Raw genomic sequence first — 19145 nt, forward strand, 5'->3', positions numbered from 1 at the left:
ACAATAAAATTACTTTTAGGAGTTATGATCCTCTGAGAATCTAAAATTAGCCATAGTCCTTTTCCTCAGGAAAAAAACCACATTTCATTAAGAAAAATGTGCTGCTTTGAACCTGTATTAAAAATTTATGCTTTATGAAGGCTTTTATATATAGTGTAACATCCTTTGGTGGTAGTTACACCCACTGTATATGCCCATTATTTAATTTCACATATAAGCAGTCTTATGTATCATATTGTCTCTAAGACTTTCACCCTTGGTGGTCGGCGGGTTCTGTGTGAATTGAGAAGGCTTAATTTTTTCCTTTTGTTACGTAATTTAGTGCTACCAGTTTAATAAGCACCTACAACAGAAACTTGCTCAAAGTACTGGATAATAATTTGTTGAATAAATGAATGAGTTTATGACTATGAGTTCAAATATCTTCATTTTAATAATATTTTATAAAACCTGATTATTAAATAAATCAGTAATATAAAAAGCTCAGGCCGGGCTCAGTGGCTCACACCTGTAATCCCAGCACTTTGGGAGGCGGAGGTGGGTGGATCACGAAGTCAGGAGTTTGAGACCAGCCTGACCAACATGGTGAAATCCCATCTCTACTAAAAATACAAAAATTAGCCGAGTGTGGTGGCAGGCGCCTATAATCCCAGCTACTCAGGAGGCTGAGGCAGGAGAATCGCTTGAACACAGGAGGTGGAGGTTGCGGTGAGCCTAGATCGTGCCACTGCACTCCAGCCTGGGTGACAGATTGAGACTCTGCCTCAAAAAAAGAAAAAAGGTTCAAATAGACATTTAAACAGTAGTATAAAGTATATGAAATAATTCATCTTTTTTCATTGTATATCTATACACTGCACTTCTATAACTATTGTCTCTTTTCTGATGTTGACAGACTAAGCTTTACTTGGTGCTGCTAAATTACGTGATTCCAGCCTGTTGTCCTTCACGGACATATTTTTCTTATAGTTTTCTTAACCCTACTTTCCCCTAAACATGTGCAAGATACCAATTTTGAAATTCATTGTTTAGTTGTATGAGAAAAATTAGGTGTTTCTTCCTATTCTCTCATGATTCACTTCTCAAAACTTTTTTCTTCCATTTTTCTCTTTTCATTGCTTTACCTTTGACATTAAAAAAAAATCGACCATTTTGCAGCTTTTAATACCATAAATAGTACTAAAATGGATTTAACTTTTCATCTTTTTATAACTTCTAAATTTCATAAAGACTGTTTTGTTAAGATTTCTAACCTTGAAGTAATAAGATACTTTGTAACCTTTGTTGTTATTGAACTTCTTGGGGCCTCAGTTTCCCAATATATAAAGTGAAGGAATGGACTAACGCTGTGGCTGTCAAATACCTAGCTGGAGTGCAGTGGTGCAATCACAGCTCACTGCAACCTCAAACTCCTGGGCTCAAGAAAAATGCCTGCCTCAGACTTGAGTCAATAGGTGCAGAGGCCCATCACCATGCCCTGTTAAGGATAATGCTTACTTTAAATTGATTGGCAATAAAATATAAAAACTACCATGTACTTCATTTTGTCCCATACATGGCAGGTTTACCTAATTCAAGAAAGAGATCCTTATTTAAAAAGGAGTTGTACTTTGGAAATAGCATGTAGGTTCTTTCTTGGGAGCATGAGCATCATGGTGATGCAGTAGGGGAAAAGGACCAAGAGAATAAAGATAATTAGGAGAAATGAGGAAAAAAAAAAATCATGGGCTATGTAAATCCATTCTGATGCTGCACTCATGTTGAGCAAGGTTTTTTTTTTTTTTTTTTTTTTTTTTTTTTTTTTTGAGACGGAGTTTCGCTCTTGTTACCCAGGCTGGAGTGCAATGGCGCGATCTCGGCTCACCGCAACCTCCGCCTCCTGGGTTCAGGCAATTCTCCTGCCTCAGCCTCCTGAGTAGCTGGGATTACAGGCACGCGCCACCATGCCCAGCTACTTTTTTGTATTTTTAGTAGAGACGGGGTTTCACCGTGTTGACCAGGATGGTCTCAATCTCCTGACCTCGTGATCCACCCGCCTCGGCCTCCCAAAGTGCTGGGATTACAGGCTTGAGCCACCGCGTCCGGCTGAGCAAGTTTTTATAAAATGATACCGAATTAATATTACCACTGAAAACTTTTCTCTAGACTTACACAGTTAATTCAGATCATAAAAATTGTCACCTTGTTATTTTAAATTTTGACTGCCAAATCTTTTTGTTTATTCAGCAAATACTTACTGAGCACTTACTCTGTAGGAGGCACTGTTCCTTTAAGTAAGTTTTGTGTGCAAACAACTTTAGGATAACTCTTTGTTTCAAACAATTTGTATATTATGAAATTCTGAAACCAGGGAAATATTTTAATGAAGCGTCATTCATCATTATATTGGTTTGATTTCCTGTGTTCAGTAAATTTATAGTCACTAAACCTGCAATTTATCTCCCTTGTCCATTGTATTTTAATATGTATTTGTAATAAAGTTAGTTTCTAGCAAGAATGACTTTTTTTAAGTAAATGACAGTATAATTTTTAAATGAATCAAACAGAAGTGAAAGGGTACATGAATTTCACGATTAGCATATTAGGTGAGTCTAATCTCCAGAGGTTGGTGTGTTCTGTTTACTAAATACCTGTTTAATGTGCTCTTTGACACTTATGTAAACGGAAAAGGACTAAGTTGGTCTCAGAAAGTAGTTGGAAGCTCTTTACTTTTCAAGTAATGTTTTCAGAATATCTTCTAGGTATGACTTTTTTTGTTGGTGTTCCTGTGTTAAAAGTGCAGACGTTTCAAGCGAACTGGTTAGTTACATGCTGCATAAGGTTTGAAAAAGCCAAAAGAAGTTAAATAGACACCTTTATTTGCAGCTGCAGGACTAGGTATTAGATTGCTTCCAGGAAGAAAATATGATTAATGGCTCTTTTCCAGAGGGGGGACAATTGCAGACTTTTCTTCCGCAGAGCGTGAAATGTGCCTCTTCCTGCCGAGGGGCTGTGTCCTCGCGCGGCTCCCGGAGCGGTTTCCCAGCCTCAGGTGTCTTTCTCGCCGGGGGCTGCGGCCGCTCTCCAGAGCGGGCGTCCGGGACTTCCTGTCTGGGCGCGGGGCGGAAGGATCGCGTTGCCAGCTGGGGCGGCCGCCACAGCCGCCGCCGCCGCCGCCGCCCCTGCCCTGCCGTTAGGTGGTGGGGTTTCTCAGCCCGGCGGCGGGAGGCGGGCCGGCCTCGGCTTCCTGTCGGAGGACGCGCAAGGATCCGGGCGTCGGAGTGTGTGCGAGTGCGTGAGTGTGTGTCGGTCGCACGGCGTGTGTCTCCGGCCGCGGGTTCCGCCTCCTCCCCTGCAGCCGCTGCTCACGGTGTAAGTCAATGTGAAGCAGCAGCTCCAGCCCCGGGATAAACATGGCGACGTCTCTGCATGAGGGACCCACGAACCAGCTGGATCTGCTCATCCGGGCCGGTAAGGACAGGGGAACTTTTCTCCCGTGCATCGGTGCAGCAAGAGACGGGGTGCACCGAAGGAGGGGTGACTCCCCTGTAGCAGTCTCTGCTGGGGATACAGTGTCCACCTCACAGTCACTAGGGCGGCTGGGGGAAAGGGGGGAGTGAATGAAGTAATGGAGGCGACGAATCAGGAAGTGATCACCTTGGAGAGTAACCTGCCTCGAATCCGGCGCTGTCGCTTCATGGTGGGTTCGGCGAGCAGCAGCAGCTGCTGCAGCGCGGAGCGCTGGCAGCGGGTGCTGGAGAACGGAGCCGCGGTTAAGTTGGGGACTCGGGGGCGGACGAGTTGTGCGCTTCACCCCAGTTGCTGAGGAACCAGGAAGTGAGTGAGGCTGTTGTCTCTCGGCTGCGCCTGCCACGCTGTCTGGCCGGAGAGGCCGCTGCTGCCCGCGGTCGGGGGCGGCGGGCTTCTTCGGGGAACGCTCGCCACCCCCGCCGGGTTCTCCCTTCAGACTTCGTCCCCAATTCCATGACTTCCGCATGGACCAGGCAGCCTGGGGCGATGTCCGGTGGACCGATACCCGCCAAAAAAAAAAAAGAAAAAAAAAGAAAAAAAATGCTCTGACCCTCCCTCCTCCGCACATTCCCACCTTATGCAGTCTCAGGAGTAACGGTTCTGGACAGGATCACTTAATAATGTTGAGTAACCGGGATGATGTTTCAGGGGCCCGCCTCCCTTTGCTCATTTAATGGATGGCTGTGAGGAAACTAGGTTTATGCCCCTTCCCTCGTGGGTTGTTTTTTTAGGGGGGAGAATGGGAAGAACACCGAATATATTTGTACCCTTGACCTGGAGGGTTAAGGCGTCAGAGAAGAACGTTTATTTTTGTAAACAGTGGGTGAATGCGAAGGAGCGAGGAGGGAGGGAGGGAGTCATGGCCCTAGGGAAGTCTCAGCACGGAATTGCCCCCTTTCTCCCTCCCCCCGCAAACCTCCCACCACAGCGGAAGCGCCTCCGAAAGGACAGAACGGACGGGATTGACAGGCCTTTGGTTCCAATCTGCTCTCTGAGATGTTCCAAATAAGAACGTTGATTTCTGGGGGCGGGACTACGGGCCTGCGCTGGGCCAATGAAGATTGGGCGGGAGTGAAGCTGACAATGTACGCATGGAATTGGAGGGAAGAGGAGTGTAAACACGGAAGTGGCCGCAGGGGTGGGGGATGTGCAGCGCCACTGCTGCAGCGGAAGGGCACGGACTTAAGTTACATAGAAAAAGAAGCTTTGCTTAATAGCAGACAGGGCAGTCAGGGCCGTGGATCGATGTAGCACTGCTTGAATTGAATACTGTTTGCTCACTGTGACAGTAAGCATACATGTTCCTCCTCCGTGTTCCTATTTAATATTGCCATGGATGGGAATTGGAAGATGAGAAATAATCAGCGAACCTTAATTCTGTAAAAGATCTTACACTCTTCCATCCATTGTTTTTAGGTAAGGGGCTTGAAATTAGTAGTTTGCCTGGCAAAACTGATTCAGTTCGATTAGGGGAAATAATGAACACACGTGTATCTCTTAAATTTAACGAAAGTGCTCTAGGTTCAAAGTCAGGAATAATATAATCGTATGTATTGAATGCCACACGGTGGTGACCAGTGTTTTATTCTATAAAATGTAGCAATATGCATTTCAGAGGTCCAAAAGGAAAATACAGTTTACTGAGTAGTGATTAAAGCGCCGGGTGTTTGACAGTTGCTTTCTGGTCAGAACAAGAACTTCAGTTTTAGTAAGAGAGCACAATGAGAGCTTGATTCCTTGTATATATTATCCGTAACTACGGTATGAATTAAGGGATGGGATTTTTGGCTTTATATTATTGGCACTAATGATATGTGCAGTTGTTGGGTCAATGATATTTCTGTGAATATTGAATATGTAAAGTTCAAGAGATAATGTTTCCAGTAGCTGCGAACATTCAAAAGAACCTTAGAATGCCTTTGCATCAAAACTTTGAAAAATACTGTAAAGGTAGAAGGGCTTACCTTTGCCACTGGAAACTATTTTTTCATAAGCTTTTGGAATTACCAGCAAAACTGAATATGGCCTGTAGATAATTTGCTGGGAGTGTGTATGTGTATATATATATAAAAGACTGTCTTTGGTTTGAAAAGACAAAAGTTTTGTCTTCTTTTGATGAAGGGATTTTTAAAAAGTTAAGTGTTGTTTTCCAGCTCTACTGCATTTCTGTACTATGTACGAATCTTCAAGTTTATGATCATAACGTTTTGTAAAGAATATCTTACATACAATTGTTTTCAAATTATTTCACCAATCATCTTCATGTAATCTGAAGCTCCTTTACAAGCCTTATTTTAGAAGGAAACTTGAGAGAAGTTTGCTCATTTACCCAGGGTTTGTTCAGTGTCTTAAAAGTTTGGGAGGAAAGATGGCCCAGAAGGTTAGGATTCATAATTCTAAATTTGTATTGCTGCCAGTTTTCAATAGCATTGGTAGGATAATGTTTCTAAAGTTTGTACTTGTATAATGGGCAGTATACCTTTTTATCTCCTTGAGGGAAGTCATCAAGTGTGAGAGAGAATTCTTCCTCACAAAGATTTTACAATCTGGGGAGATAGGTGAAAATCTGTATAATGTATACATGTAAAAAATAGCTACAATGATTGCTATAATGGGTTGATGATTAGTGTAGAATGATATTTTACAAAACTTTGAGAGAAGATCAGCTTTAGGTTAATGTTGTCAGCAAAACTTGTTTCTAAGCAAGTATATAGCACTTAATATTATCACTATTGCTACATGGTAAGGTATGTGTCAAGCTAATATACTTTTGCTTTTATTTTCTTCCTTTAGAGATGTTAAGTATCACGTATGCATTTCTTTAGCTGTATAATTCATGCTATCGGAGGAGTTTGAGTAAAGGATGAAATACATAAGCTTACTTATTAAAACTCACTGTCATTTTACAAAATATGTTTGTTGTAAAAACTTGACATACTTTATAAAACTTTCCTGGACAATATGATGTATGAGAATGAGCTTTGAATCTGAAGAGTTGAGGATCTATATCTAGCTGTCACTAAACTAGCTAGTGACTTAACCTCTTTAGGGCTTCATTTTCTTTTAAGAGGACAAGGTTGACTAGATGATCCCTAATGACTTTTAAAGCTCTAAAGTAAGTGGCTCAGAAATACTTAATGGAAGCGTAAGGCTTCTCCTTGGATTTTTTTTTTTTTTTTTTTTTTAATATTACACCATGTGAGTGAATAAGTCTTAAAGTTCCTTATGTAATGGGGGGGTTAATTTTCTTTTATCCAGTCTTTGAAAATAAAAATGTGTGCCAAATTGGAACTTGAGGCTGTTTATATGTTTAAGTCTATAATCTAGTTTATTTAATAATTTAGGCTCATTTCTAGTGTATATAGCTTAAATGTAGAAAAAACAAATGTCTAGCATTGTTACTTTCAAGTATACCTTCCTTGACATTTTCCTTTTCTTTTTTCTTTTTTTTAACATTTGAGAAATAAGGTAACCAGAAATTTGGATCAACAATGCAGTTATTAAATGAAGGTGAAATCTTTTGCTGGAAATTTAGCCTAAATATTTTACTGACAAATCTATTTTAAAGTTCCCTGTGAAATTGAAAATCTCATTTCTGATTTACTGTAAATTGGCATATGTAGTCGCAATCTTGAAAAGATCAAATTGAAAAAAATTTAGCAGTATGAAGTTAAAAGCAATATGTGAATAGATGCATTAAAATGAAGCTCAAGGAATGGCACTAACTTTCTTTTTAAAAAGCTCATTTGAAAATGAATTTAAGAAATTACCCTTCACAATTCATTGCAGCATTGATACTAAAATTCATATAAAAACTGTTAACACGGTGACATTAATCAGTGTGTAAACAGCCAATCAGAATCATTGAACATAAAACATTTTCCTTTAGAAACCATTTTGGTTGGTGGAGAATGGCAGACAGAAGAATGTTCTTGATAACTATTTAAAATAATTTCTCATGTTTGATAACCGTTTAAAATGATTCCTTGTGTTATCTATAGCAAAATGTTCAAAAGGATGCAAAGAAATGCTTAGGCAGAGCTTTTAAAAAACTTTTATCTGTGAGTAGACAAATACTGTTTTGCTTCTAGAATCATAATTTCTTTCTTTTCTCTCTCTCTCTCTCTCTCTCTCTCCCCCCCCTTCCCCTCTCCCCTTCCCTCCGTCCCTCCCCCCCCCCCTCTCTCTCTTTTTCTCTCTCTCTCTCTCAATCAGTTCTTCCACCTCAGCCTCCCAAGTAGCTGGGATTACAGGCGTGAGCCACCACACCCGGCTAATTTTTGTATTTTTACTAGAAATGGGGTTTTACCATTTTGGCCAGACTTGGTCTTGAACTCCTGACCTAACGTGATCCACCTACCTTGGCCTTATAGGAGTGAGCTACCACGCCTGGCCTAGATTCATAATTTTTCATCTACACACTGATGTTTATGTTTAGAAGCTAAAATTTCTACAAGCATGAGGATATATCCGAATTCAGTTGTTATTAGTTACAGTTGATGGTGAATTATAGCTGTGCTTCTCAAAAACCAAACTCTCTGACCTGGATTCTGGGAGTCCCAAGAGCCTTTCACAGGATCTGTAAAGACAAAACTGTTTTCAAAATAATACTAAGACATTATTTGCCTTTTCACTTTCACAAGTATACAGAGTAATTAGGAGCTATGTGATGGGATATTCCAGTAGACTGAATGAAATTGGAAGGAGACTCCAACTGCCTTCTATTAAATCAAGTATAATAAGATTTGCAAAAATGTGAAAAACAAAGCTATTGACTTTTTTTTTTTTTTAAGTTACTTTTGGCCTGGCATAGTGATTCATGCCTGTTATACCAGCACTTTGGGAGGCCAAGGCAGGAGGATCTCTTGAGTCCAGGAGTTTGAGACCAGCCTGGGTAACATAGTGAGACCCCATCTCTAAAAATAATTTAAAAATTACCCAGGTGTGCTGTTGTGTGCCTGTGTTTCCAGCTACTGAGAGGCTGAGGTGAGGGGATCACACCCAGGAGGTATAACCTACAGTAAACCGTGATGAAGCCACTGCATTCCAGCCTGAGCAACTGAGCGAGACCTTGTCTCAAAAAGATTATTTTTCATTTAAAAAAAAATTGTTAACAGTAATGCGTTTATTATTTTAAATGAATTAATAATTTTTGAAGTTTTCTTTGTAATTTCAAATATGATAAATATTTATAGATAAAATATCTTTGAGGTCTTCAATATTTTGAGTGCAAAGGTGTCCTCTGATAGAAAAAGGTTTGAGAATAGCTGAATTACAGCATTGTTTAGGTCTGTACTGTATGGTAGCCACTAGTATCTGAGTACTTAAAATTTAGCTAAGAAACTGAATTTTTAATTTTAGTTAATTTAAAAAGCAGTGGAAAACTTCTTTATATTGATTACACATTGAAATAAAAATATTTTGAATATACTAGGTTAAAGGTATTTCACCTTTGTGCTTTTACAAATGTGGCTACTGGAAAATTTAAAAGTATATATGGCTTTTATTTTTGTCAGACAACTCTGGTTTAGAAAATAATTTCCAGCTGATCTCATCTTGCACAGGGCAGTTCACTCTACTCCTCAGAGTGTTTAAAAAAAAAAAAAAGAAAGAAAGAAAAGAATTGCCATTCTTTTTCCATTGTATGCTTTATAACAGAAGTAGATCGATTAAAAGGTGGGGGGGGGGTTGGGGGAGAAGGTAAAGGTGAAGTATTCCAGACCTTTAATTACCTTTTCACCCTTTTCATTGCATTCATTTGCATTCTTCATTTTCCTGTTACTAATACAGCTTTAGGGCATTAGAGGATAAGTAGTGGTAAATCAGGTGCTATAGTCGAGTGAAGACCTTAGTTTATACTGTTGCTTATAGGGGAATACTACTATCATCTAATGAGTGTTTCCCAATTTTTTTTTCTCTGCTCTCAAACTAAGTTGCTACTAAATTTTATTTTTGACTTGAGAACATTTTTATGAACTAGATCCATTGCCAGCATTCTCTTATGCAAAGCTGAGAGGTATGCCTCTTGTCAGACTTAATTACCAAGTTTGGTATTTTGTAACAGCTGTTGAGTGAGTCTGGAATAGTCTACAGTACCATACAAACACCAGTTGATTAGGATAGAAAAGGAACATGAAGATATTTACCAATAGTAAATGAGGGTATAAGCAAATACTGTTTTTGGTACTGCAATAAAAAGCAAACAGTTCTTGAAATTTCTTTCAAGAGAAATTGACTAGCAATACCTACTACCAGTGGGAACTAAAAAATGGTACCTGTCAGACTACTTTTAGCTTCATTGTTTTTAATTTTCAAAATGAGTTACTTTTTCCTTTCATAAATTTCATAGACAGATAGAGAAAGAGACCAGTAAGTCAAATTTTAAGAGATAAGGAATTCTACTTTTTAGCCCTTGCTTGTAGCTTGCTTACTTTGATTGTACAACACTGTTAAATTCATGCTTATTCTGAAGAAATGTGCAAAATTTTAGTTGAAATTTTTGAATTATTGATCTGAACAAAATACCGATTTTTTAAATTACGGAAACAAGTAGGAGAAATATTTCTTAAATTTCTGTTATCAGAAAGTACTTATATGTAAGCAAAAATAAAAAGACAGTGCTCACTTTTACAAAGTGTATTAAGTTTTGGACACTGGCATTAATACATTAGTGTAAATTGATCGGAGAACAGGCTCTTAGATATTTGTGTTTTGCATTATTTCATTTAGTAAATAAAAATGACAAGAGGTAAAATTAGCAACAAAAAAGTAATCTGTGATTCTCTTAACATGCTTTAACTTACAGAGTAACTTTATTTAACTTTTTTGTTTGTTTGTTTGTTTGAGATGGAGTCTCACTCTGTCACCAGGGCTGGAATGCAGTGGTGCAATCTCTGCTAACTGCAACTTCTGCCTCTTGGGTTCAAGCGATTTTCCTGCCTCAGCCTCCCGAGTAGCTGGGATTACAGGCATGTGCCACCACCACACCCAGCTAATTTTTTGTATTTTAAGTAGAGATGCGGTTTCACCATGTTGACCAGAATGGTCTTGAACTCCTGACCTTGTGATCCGCCCGCCTCGGCCTCCCAAAGTGCTGAGATTACAGGTGTGAGGCATACCTGGCTGATTTTACATTTTTATTTAGTTTTGAAATATCTTCCATTTATATTTTTGATGCTCTCTGAACCGTAGAATGAGCTTTCTAAAATCCAAAACTTTGAGCACTGATGTGACACTCAAAGGAAATGCTCATTAAAGCATTTTGGATTTTTAAATTTGGGATATTCAACTGGAAGTATATAGTGCAGGTTTTTTTTTTTTTTTTTTTTTTTTTTTTTCCAATTCAAAATCTGAAACACTTCTGGTCCTAAGCATTTTGGGTAAGGATACCTAATCTATAGTACCATAAGCGTCATGAGGCCAGAGATCTGTTCACACTTGAGTCAGGTTTATAGCACAGGGCCTGGGTACTTCGTAAATGTCAGCAGCTATTTGTCAGTTGTACATGGAGTATTAATTAGATCTTCTGGCTGATACTTCATAGATAAGTTATGCATAGTTTATGTTCTCATCCTAAATGAATACATTTTCTAATTAAGTGTATTTTACTCTGTAAATATAAAATATTTCTGAGATATAATATGTTGAATTTTAGGGGGGAAAGGGAAGTTGAGGTCAGAAATATGTGCAAGAATATATACCTTGAAGAAGTAATTTCCACTGACATACCAAGTTTAATAACACAAAATCATGGTTTTGAAAATGTGCCTCAAACTGTGTAAGAATTCAGGGCATGTAATATGTGACTGTTAGACAGATTTCATTCTGTTTATAACTTAAGACATTTAAAAATCTGGTCAAATTCTTTTGCTGTATTATTATTAAATACTTGAGACTCTGATTTTAATATGGTAAAGTTTTTACAGTATGTCTTAATACAATTACATAAGGAATTAGTTTACCCAGGATAGTTTATTAATAGCACCTAAGACAACAGCTAAATTGCAACACAAGCAGACTTTAAAAAGAATGCTTCCTAGAATACATTTTAAAAACTGGAGGATTTTTTTCAAGGTTTTTTTTTTTCTTAATGTATGTCAGTATTGTAGGGAGGTACTTTGAAAAAATATTTGAGAATGATGACATATCTTATACTTAATAATGCTAGGTTTTCTTAAAGTTGAGCTACACAGGCTGATTGAATCCTTTGCTTCAGTGAAGCTGCAGATAAGAGTAAGCAGGGTCACCTAAAGATAGATTTACTTAGAGGTTTGGCTGCCTCTCTGGAACCATTTAGCTTTGAACAGATTTCCATAAATGGAAAGAGCAACTGGAGAGACCCAGTACCTTGTGGATGATGTGCAACAGGTGGTAAAACAGTCATTGGATTTTTAAAATAAATGCTCTCCAAATGACTTGTTTAAGACTGAGGCTTTAGCATTTAGGGAACTTTGAGACTAACTGGATTTTTCCCCCCAATTAAAAGTTTCCTGGCAACAGTTTTAAAAGATTCATACCGTTAGTGTGTAGTGCTTATGAATTCGTAATATGACTTTATGAAATTTGTATAAACATTTACTTTTAGTTCCTTTAGGGGACATCTTGAAAAAATCTGTCAAGTTAGAGGCTCTTAAATATTCATGTTTCAGAATCTCTTACCAAGTTAACTGTCGAGTGTTTTAAGTCAGGATGTGCAATTAGTATATTTTTAAGATAATAAAATTTGTTCTTGAATTGCTGATTTTCCTGTAAGGTCAGTGGGTTGTCCTGAGAAATACCTGCCCAGTGCGGTGGCTCACGCCTGTAATCTCAGCACTTTGGGAGGCCAAGGCGGGTAGATCACATGAGGTCAGGAGTTTGAGACCAGCCTGGCCAACATGGTGAAACCTGTCTCTACTAAAAATACAAAAATTAGCCAAGCATGTTGGCCTGTGCCTATCGCCCCAACTGCACAAGAGGCTGAGACAGGAGAATCGTTTGAACCTGGGAGTTGCAGGTTGCAGTGAGCTGAGATCATGTCATTGCACTCCACCCCAGGTAACAGAGAGAGACTCCCTCTGAAAACAAAAAAACAACTGTGTGTCTACTCTGAAAAATCTATGTTGGGAACCATGGCATATGTAAAGATGGGTTAAGATAGCCCCCCTCCCCGCCCCAAGACCTCAAGGAGTTTATAATCTTACAGAAACGGTAAGAAATTACCATATTTCTGCTCTATGAAAGAGGAAATTGAAGTATAAGAGAGATTAAGTTACTTACCCCAGGTAACAGAAGTAAGTGGCAGAGATTAGAACCCAAGCTGTTGGACCTGAAAGCCCAAACCACTGCTGTACACATTGTTTTGCAAGTAGCATAATCAGCAAAGCATAAAGGAAGTGCTAGAAGAAAGATACAAAGGGTGGTAGAATTTGAAGGCTTCTTGGGAAGAATAAACTCTTTAAGAAAAAGTCTTATGTTAAAACCCATTGAGGCTCTGAGGAGAGCAAGGTTAATTGTAAAGAAAGTTCCCAAGTACTCTGGCAGTAAATCTAATGTATGTTGTTATCCATCTCTAGGCAGTCCTGCCTGGAGTGTACAGTTGTTCCTCAGCAGACCTGGGGTGTGTTGGTTCCAGGATGCCTCCTCCACCTGGCAGATACTGAAATCCTAAGATGCTCAATCAAGTCCATTATACAAAATGCTGTAGTATTTACATTGTGTTTTTAATTGTTGTATTATTTTTTATTGCCTCCCCTCCCCCACAGTATTTTCAATCTGAGGTTGGTTGAATCTGCTGATGTGGAACTCTTGGATATGGAGGGCTTACTGTACTCAAGTAACTCAAGAGGGTCTCTAAGAACTGAATTAATTGATTAAATTAACCTCGGCATGATTCTGCTAGGTTATGTGAAATTAATATGTTATTAAGGTAATAAAATTCGTTTTATCTTAATGATATATTAATAAATTTTTTTTTGGCTCCCAAAGTGCTGGGATTACAGATGTGAGCCACCGTGCCTGGCCCGTAATTTCTGATTTATATCATTCGTTACTTTATAATCAACATTCATTTTATATCAGTACTTATTTTATAAAATGTAGATAATAGCTTTTTAAAAATTATTTCTGTAAGTAATTTATATAGACTAATGGATATCAATAGCTTAGAGTTACTCATATATTTCTGTAAGTAACGTATATAGACTAATAGATATCAGTGGCTTAGAGTTACCGCTGGCTTTAGTGGCAATGCATCAAAATATATAATTGGCTTCTAGGATTGTTAATCTGCAACCAACCTCTCCCTGCCCCTTCTTCCCTTCTTACAAATTAGTATTGGCCTAAAATTGATGCCCAGTTCAAATTTCAAGGATCTTTCTTTGTTTTCCTTTGAGTAAGATTCAGAAACTTGTCAAATTTCTTTTGTTGTTGTTGTTTTGAGACAGTCTTCTGTCGCCCAGGCAGCAGTACAGTGGTACAATCTCGGCTCACTGCAACCTGTACCTCTTGGGTTCAAGTGATTCTTCAGCCTCAGCCTCCTGAGTAGCTGGGATTACAGGCCTGAGCCACTGTGTCTGGCCAACCTCTTAGTAATTTTTTTTTTTTTTTTTTTTTTTGAGAGAGACTCTTGCTGTGTTGCCTGGAGTACAGTGGTGCATTGGTTGGAGTGCAGTGGTGCATTGGCTCACTGCAACCTCTGCCTCCCGGGTTCAAGCAATTCTCCTGTCTCAGTCTCCTAAGTAGCTGGGACTACAGACATGTGCCGCCACACCTGGCTAATTGTTGTATTTTTAGTAGAGACAGAGTTTCACCATGTTGGTCAGGCTGGTCTCAAACTTCTGACCTCATGATGTGCCTGCCTTGGCCTCCCAAAGTGCTGGGACTACAAGTGTGAGCCACTGCCCAGTGTATAATTTCTGATTTACATCATTGGTTACTTTATAATCAATATTCATTTTATATCAGTATTTATTTTATAAAATATAGATACTAGCTTTTTACAAATTATTTCTGTAAGCAATTTATCTAGACTGATGGATGTCAGTGGCTTAGAGTTACTTGTGTTATTTTGTTTTTATTTTTCATTTCTCGTTCAGGAGTGATTATATTTCTTAGTAATATGTTTTAGTTATGCGTTTAGTGTATTTTTAATTGAGTAGAACTTGTTTTTCCTCTAGTGGAAGCATCAGTTCATAGCAGTAATGCACACTGTACAGATAAGACAATTGAAGCTGCTGAAGCCCTGCTTCATATGGAATCTCCTACCTGCTTGAGGGATTCAAGAAGTCCTGGTATGTAAACTTCATTCATGTGTTAAACGTGTCATACTACTTGATATATCTAAAATAGTTTTGTTTTGTTTTTTTTTAATGCAGGGGGATTGTTGGGGATTCTCAAAGATCTATTACAGATGAACATATGGCAGCAGTAACTGAAATTTATTTACTAAGGTCTCCAAGTCTTAAAATACTTAATTATCATAATAAATGATACAGAAAATGTCCACTATACACAGACATTTATTAAATAGCTATTTATACTGTCATGTCTATTTCCTTAACTCTGGGCAAATTACAAGCCTTCATAGTCCTTGAGAGTATGAGAGATGGGAACAGTTGCCTCTTGTGACCACTTTTAATCCTATATTGAGTGATAAATGGGCAGTAACTCCAGAGAACCATACATGGTAGAGAGAGAAGGGAGCTTTTGCCATTTTTTTTCTTTTTTTTTTTTTTGAGATGGAGTTTCGCTCTTGTTACCCAGGCTGGAGTGCAATGGCACGATCTCGGCTCACCGCAACCTCTGCCTCCTGGGTTCAGGCAATTCTCCTGCCTCAGCCTCCTGAGTAGCTGGGATTATAGGCACTCGCCACTATGCCCAGCTAATTTTTTTTGTATTTTTAGTAGAGACGGGGTTTCACCATGTTGACCAGGTTGGTTTCGATCTCTCGACCTTGTGATCCACCCGCCTCAGCCTCCCAGAGTGCTGGGATTACAGGCTTGAGCCACCGCGCCCGGCGCCATTTTTTTAATCTAACATCCTTCAGATTGTGTTTTTATTTTCTTATGGTCCCTCTTAGTCTTTAAGACCAACTTTGATAGTCATTTTGTACTAATTCTAATTTGTCATAATTTAAATTTAATGCCCAAATGTCAATTTGACTTCATACAGAAAGATTGGCTCACCTCAATGGGATTTATAACAAATGCTAAGAGCAACCATTCTTTTTTTTTTTTTTTAATTTGAGACGGAGTCTTGCTCTGTTGCCCAGCCTAGAGTGCAGTAGTGTGATCTTAGCTCACTGTGACCTCTGCCTCCCAGTTTCAAATGATTCTCCTCTTTAGCCTCCTGAGTAGCTAGGACTACAGGCTAATTTTTTGTATTTTTAGTAGCTATGGGGTTTCACTGAGTTAGCCAGGATAGTCTTGGTCTCCTGACCTTGACTTCCCGCTTCGGCCTCCCAAAGTGCTGGGATTACAGGCATGAATTTAAATAGAATCCAGTGTATTATTTAGAATTAGAAGAAATGTGTAACATTTTTGGTCAGTCTATTAATCTAAGACAGTATGTGTTAACGGTATCTCTTAATTGAAATAGAAATAGCAGAGCTGGGTGTAGTGGCTCGCGCCTGTAATCCCAGCACTTTGGGAGGCAGAGACGGGTGCATCACCTGAAGTCAGGAGTTCTAGACTAGCTTGGCCAACATGGTGAAACCCCATCTCTACTAAAAATACAAAAATTAACAGGGTGTGGTGGCATGTACCTGTAATCCCAGCTGTTTGGGAAGCTGAGGTAGGAGAATCGCTTGAACCCAGGAGGCGGAGGTTGCAGTGAGTGGAGATCGTGCCATTGCACTCCAGCCTGGATGACAGAGGGAGACTCCATCTCAAAACAAAACAAAAAAACAGAAATATAAATATCGTATCTTGGTTATTTGTGCATGTTAGAAGGAAGCCAGAGCAACATTACTGTATGTACTAGAAAACCAGATTACAATCTGTACCTACTGTTTTAGTAACTAAAACATCAGGACTCTTTTAAATACTGAAAGGCAATATTTGTTGTCTGTATGAGCAAGTTTCCCTTTTCATATTCTAAAATGAACTATAGGTGCTTATGTTTTACTGAGTACATACTTATAAATCTTTCAGATTTTGAACCACATGCATGTATTACCTGTTAAAAAATAATGATGGCTATGTGGGTGGAAAGTAATTATTAACTCAGTGTTATACTATTATTTTCAAATGTTTTCCCAACTGTTAGAATAATTTAGAATTTTTCTACAATGAGCTTGAAAGTATCTTTCTTTATGTGTGAAAGAGCTTAGTGACTACTCATGGTCCTTGCCTTACCCAGAGGATTAACGTTTTTCCTTTCAGTTGATTTTCTTTGCATTTATTTTCCCTGTATAGTTTACATCATATTGAATAGTCAGCAAATTAAATTCTTCGTATTAAGCTCTTATCCTGCTTTGATTAATTCTTAATAAACCTCACCTCTTCTAAATATTGAACTGTCCACACAAGAGGCATTGATGGGGGTGGGAAATTTTAATTTTTCAACTTTTTTTTATAGTGGAAGTGTTTGTTCCTCCTTGTGTATCAACTCCAGAATTTATCCATGCTGCTATGAGGCCAGATGTCATTACAGAAACTGTAGTGGAGGTGTCAACTGAAGAGTCTGAACCAATGGATACCTCTCCTATTCCTACATCACCAGATAGCCATGAACCAATGAAAAAGAAAAAAGGTAGGGTATATTTATACATTTCTGAGAAGGCAGGTGAAATTGTTTTCTGCTATCTTTCCTCATCAAGGGACATAGAAAATAGTATATACCAGGCGTCCCCAAACGTTTTACACAGGTGGCCAGTTCACTGTCCCTCAGACCGTTGGAGGGCCACCACATACTGTGCTCCTGTCACTGACCACCAATGAAAGAGGTGCCCCTTCCTGAAGTACGGCGGGGGGGCCGGAAAAATGGCCTTAGGGGGCCGCATGCGGCCCGCGGGCCATAGTTTGGGGACGCCTGGTATATACTGTAGATTTAAGATTGATGTTATCTTAACCAGATATTCTCAAAGAATCAACATTGAGATTTTAATGTAGAATTTTAACGTACTCATACTATTTAAAGGAGTTAATATGTAAGGCTTGAAGATAGTTGCCTGACAATGATATTTTAACAGGTGTTAGACACACAGAAGGCAGATAGAGAGATTCCCTGTATGTTGTCTTACTTTATCTTCTCCTTGTCGATCCTTTTATGGGTACTTAGTTACTATTTAAAAAAAATTTTTTTTATTCTTTATTTTACAAAGTCTTAATTTCTGCTTTCATGGATATTTTTTTAAAAGCCAGGAACATCTGTAGTCCTAGCTGCTCAGGAGGTCAGAGGATTGCTTGAGCCCAGGAGTTTGAGGCCATTCTGAGCAACATAGCAAGACCCTATCTCAAAAAACCCAAATAAACAGTGATATATATGTAGATGTCATACTATATATTATATAAAATATACAGTATGACATGTATATTCTATATATTTTTATGTATTATATATAAACTGATATATATGTCATATTCTATATTTTATAAAATAATATAAAATATGTCATACTATATATTATATATATTATTTTAAATTATAAAATTATACATATTATTTTTAATATAAAATATATAGAATGACATATATTTTACGTAATTTTTTTTTTGCTTTGAAACACTAAGATTGCCAGTAATACATATCAGCAGTCTTAGTGTTTCAAAGCAAAAGGTATGAGGTAAAAATAGTGCGATATATAAAATTATATTATATATAGATACAGACTTCTTTTTTTTTTTTTTTTTTTTTTTTTTTTTTTTTTTGAGACGGAGTTTCGCCCTTGTTACCCAGGCTGGAGTGCAATGGCGCGATCTCGGCTCACCGCAACCTCCGCCTCCTGGGCTCAGGCAATTCTCCTGCCTCAGCCTCCTGAGTAGCTGGGATTACAGGCACGTGCCACCATGCCCAGCTAATTTTTTGCACTTTTAGTAGAGACGGGGTTTCACCATGTTGACCAGGATGGTCTCGATCTCTCGACCTTGTGATCCACCCGCCTCGGCCTCCCAACGTGCTGGGATTACAGGCTTGAGCCACCGCGCCCGGCTAGATACAGACTTCTAATTGGCATAAACTCGCCAGTGGGTAAAGAGCATTTCCACTTATTATTTGACTCCTGCTGAAATTTCTGGTTCCTTTTCTGGACCCTTTCTGGGTCCTTTTCTGTTCAAATCAAAGGTAAAATTGGAAAGAAATAAATTGCTAATTCTTTTAGAAATGAAATGATTTAGAAATGAAATCTAATTCTTCTCTAACTGTTCCATTTTAGAGTAAAATAAAGTCAAAAGTGTGTTTGAAATAATGGTATTTTCTCTTACTCATTAAATACAGTGTTTCATATTGCCACATTGTGTACCATTCTGTGATCGTTGTTGTAAGGGAGTTGAGAATAAGACAGTGATTTCACACATGTATATATGTATCTCGAGAGAGAGGTATAAATATGAGAGTTTAGGAGGAAGAATTACTTTCTGATGTAAACATTTAAAAACAAAAGGCATACATATAAATAGCCTTATTTACCCACTGTGTGCTGTAGTACTTAGCTGGTT

At 38.4% G+C, this 19145-nt stretch overlaps 1 protein-coding gene across 16 annotated transcripts in view; it reads left to right on the plus strand.

The window, feature by feature from the left end:
• ELF2 (E74 like ETS transcription factor 2) overlaps window positions 1–19145 on the plus strand; it is a 144336-nt gene that overhangs the window by 96397 nt on the left and 28794 nt on the right. For 9 of the 16 annotated variants that reach the window (XR_012517005.1, XM_039479053.2, XM_074396901.1 and 6 more), the window contains 2 exons: window positions 14667–14780; window positions 17068–17241. Coding sequence is in view for 15 of the 16 variants with exons in the window: in XM_039479053.2 (XP_039334987.1) it covers window positions 14667–14780; window positions 17068–17241 (288 nt within the window). In the remaining variant the exon portion in view is untranslated. Of the gene's footprint in view, window positions 1–1978; window positions 3451–7695; window positions 13418–14666; window positions 14781–17067; window positions 17242–19145 lie in introns of those variants that run through there. The other 7 variants (XM_039479054.2, XM_039479052.2, XM_039479058.2 and 4 more) reach the window with 6 other exon arrangements.

Source organism: Saimiri boliviensis, chromosome 3, assembly GCF_048565385.1.
Source record: "Saimiri boliviensis isolate mSaiBol1 chromosome 3, mSaiBol1.pri, whole genome shotgun sequence".
Classification (NCBI taxonomy): domain Eukaryota; kingdom Metazoa; phylum Chordata; class Mammalia; order Primates; family Cebidae; genus Saimiri; species Saimiri boliviensis.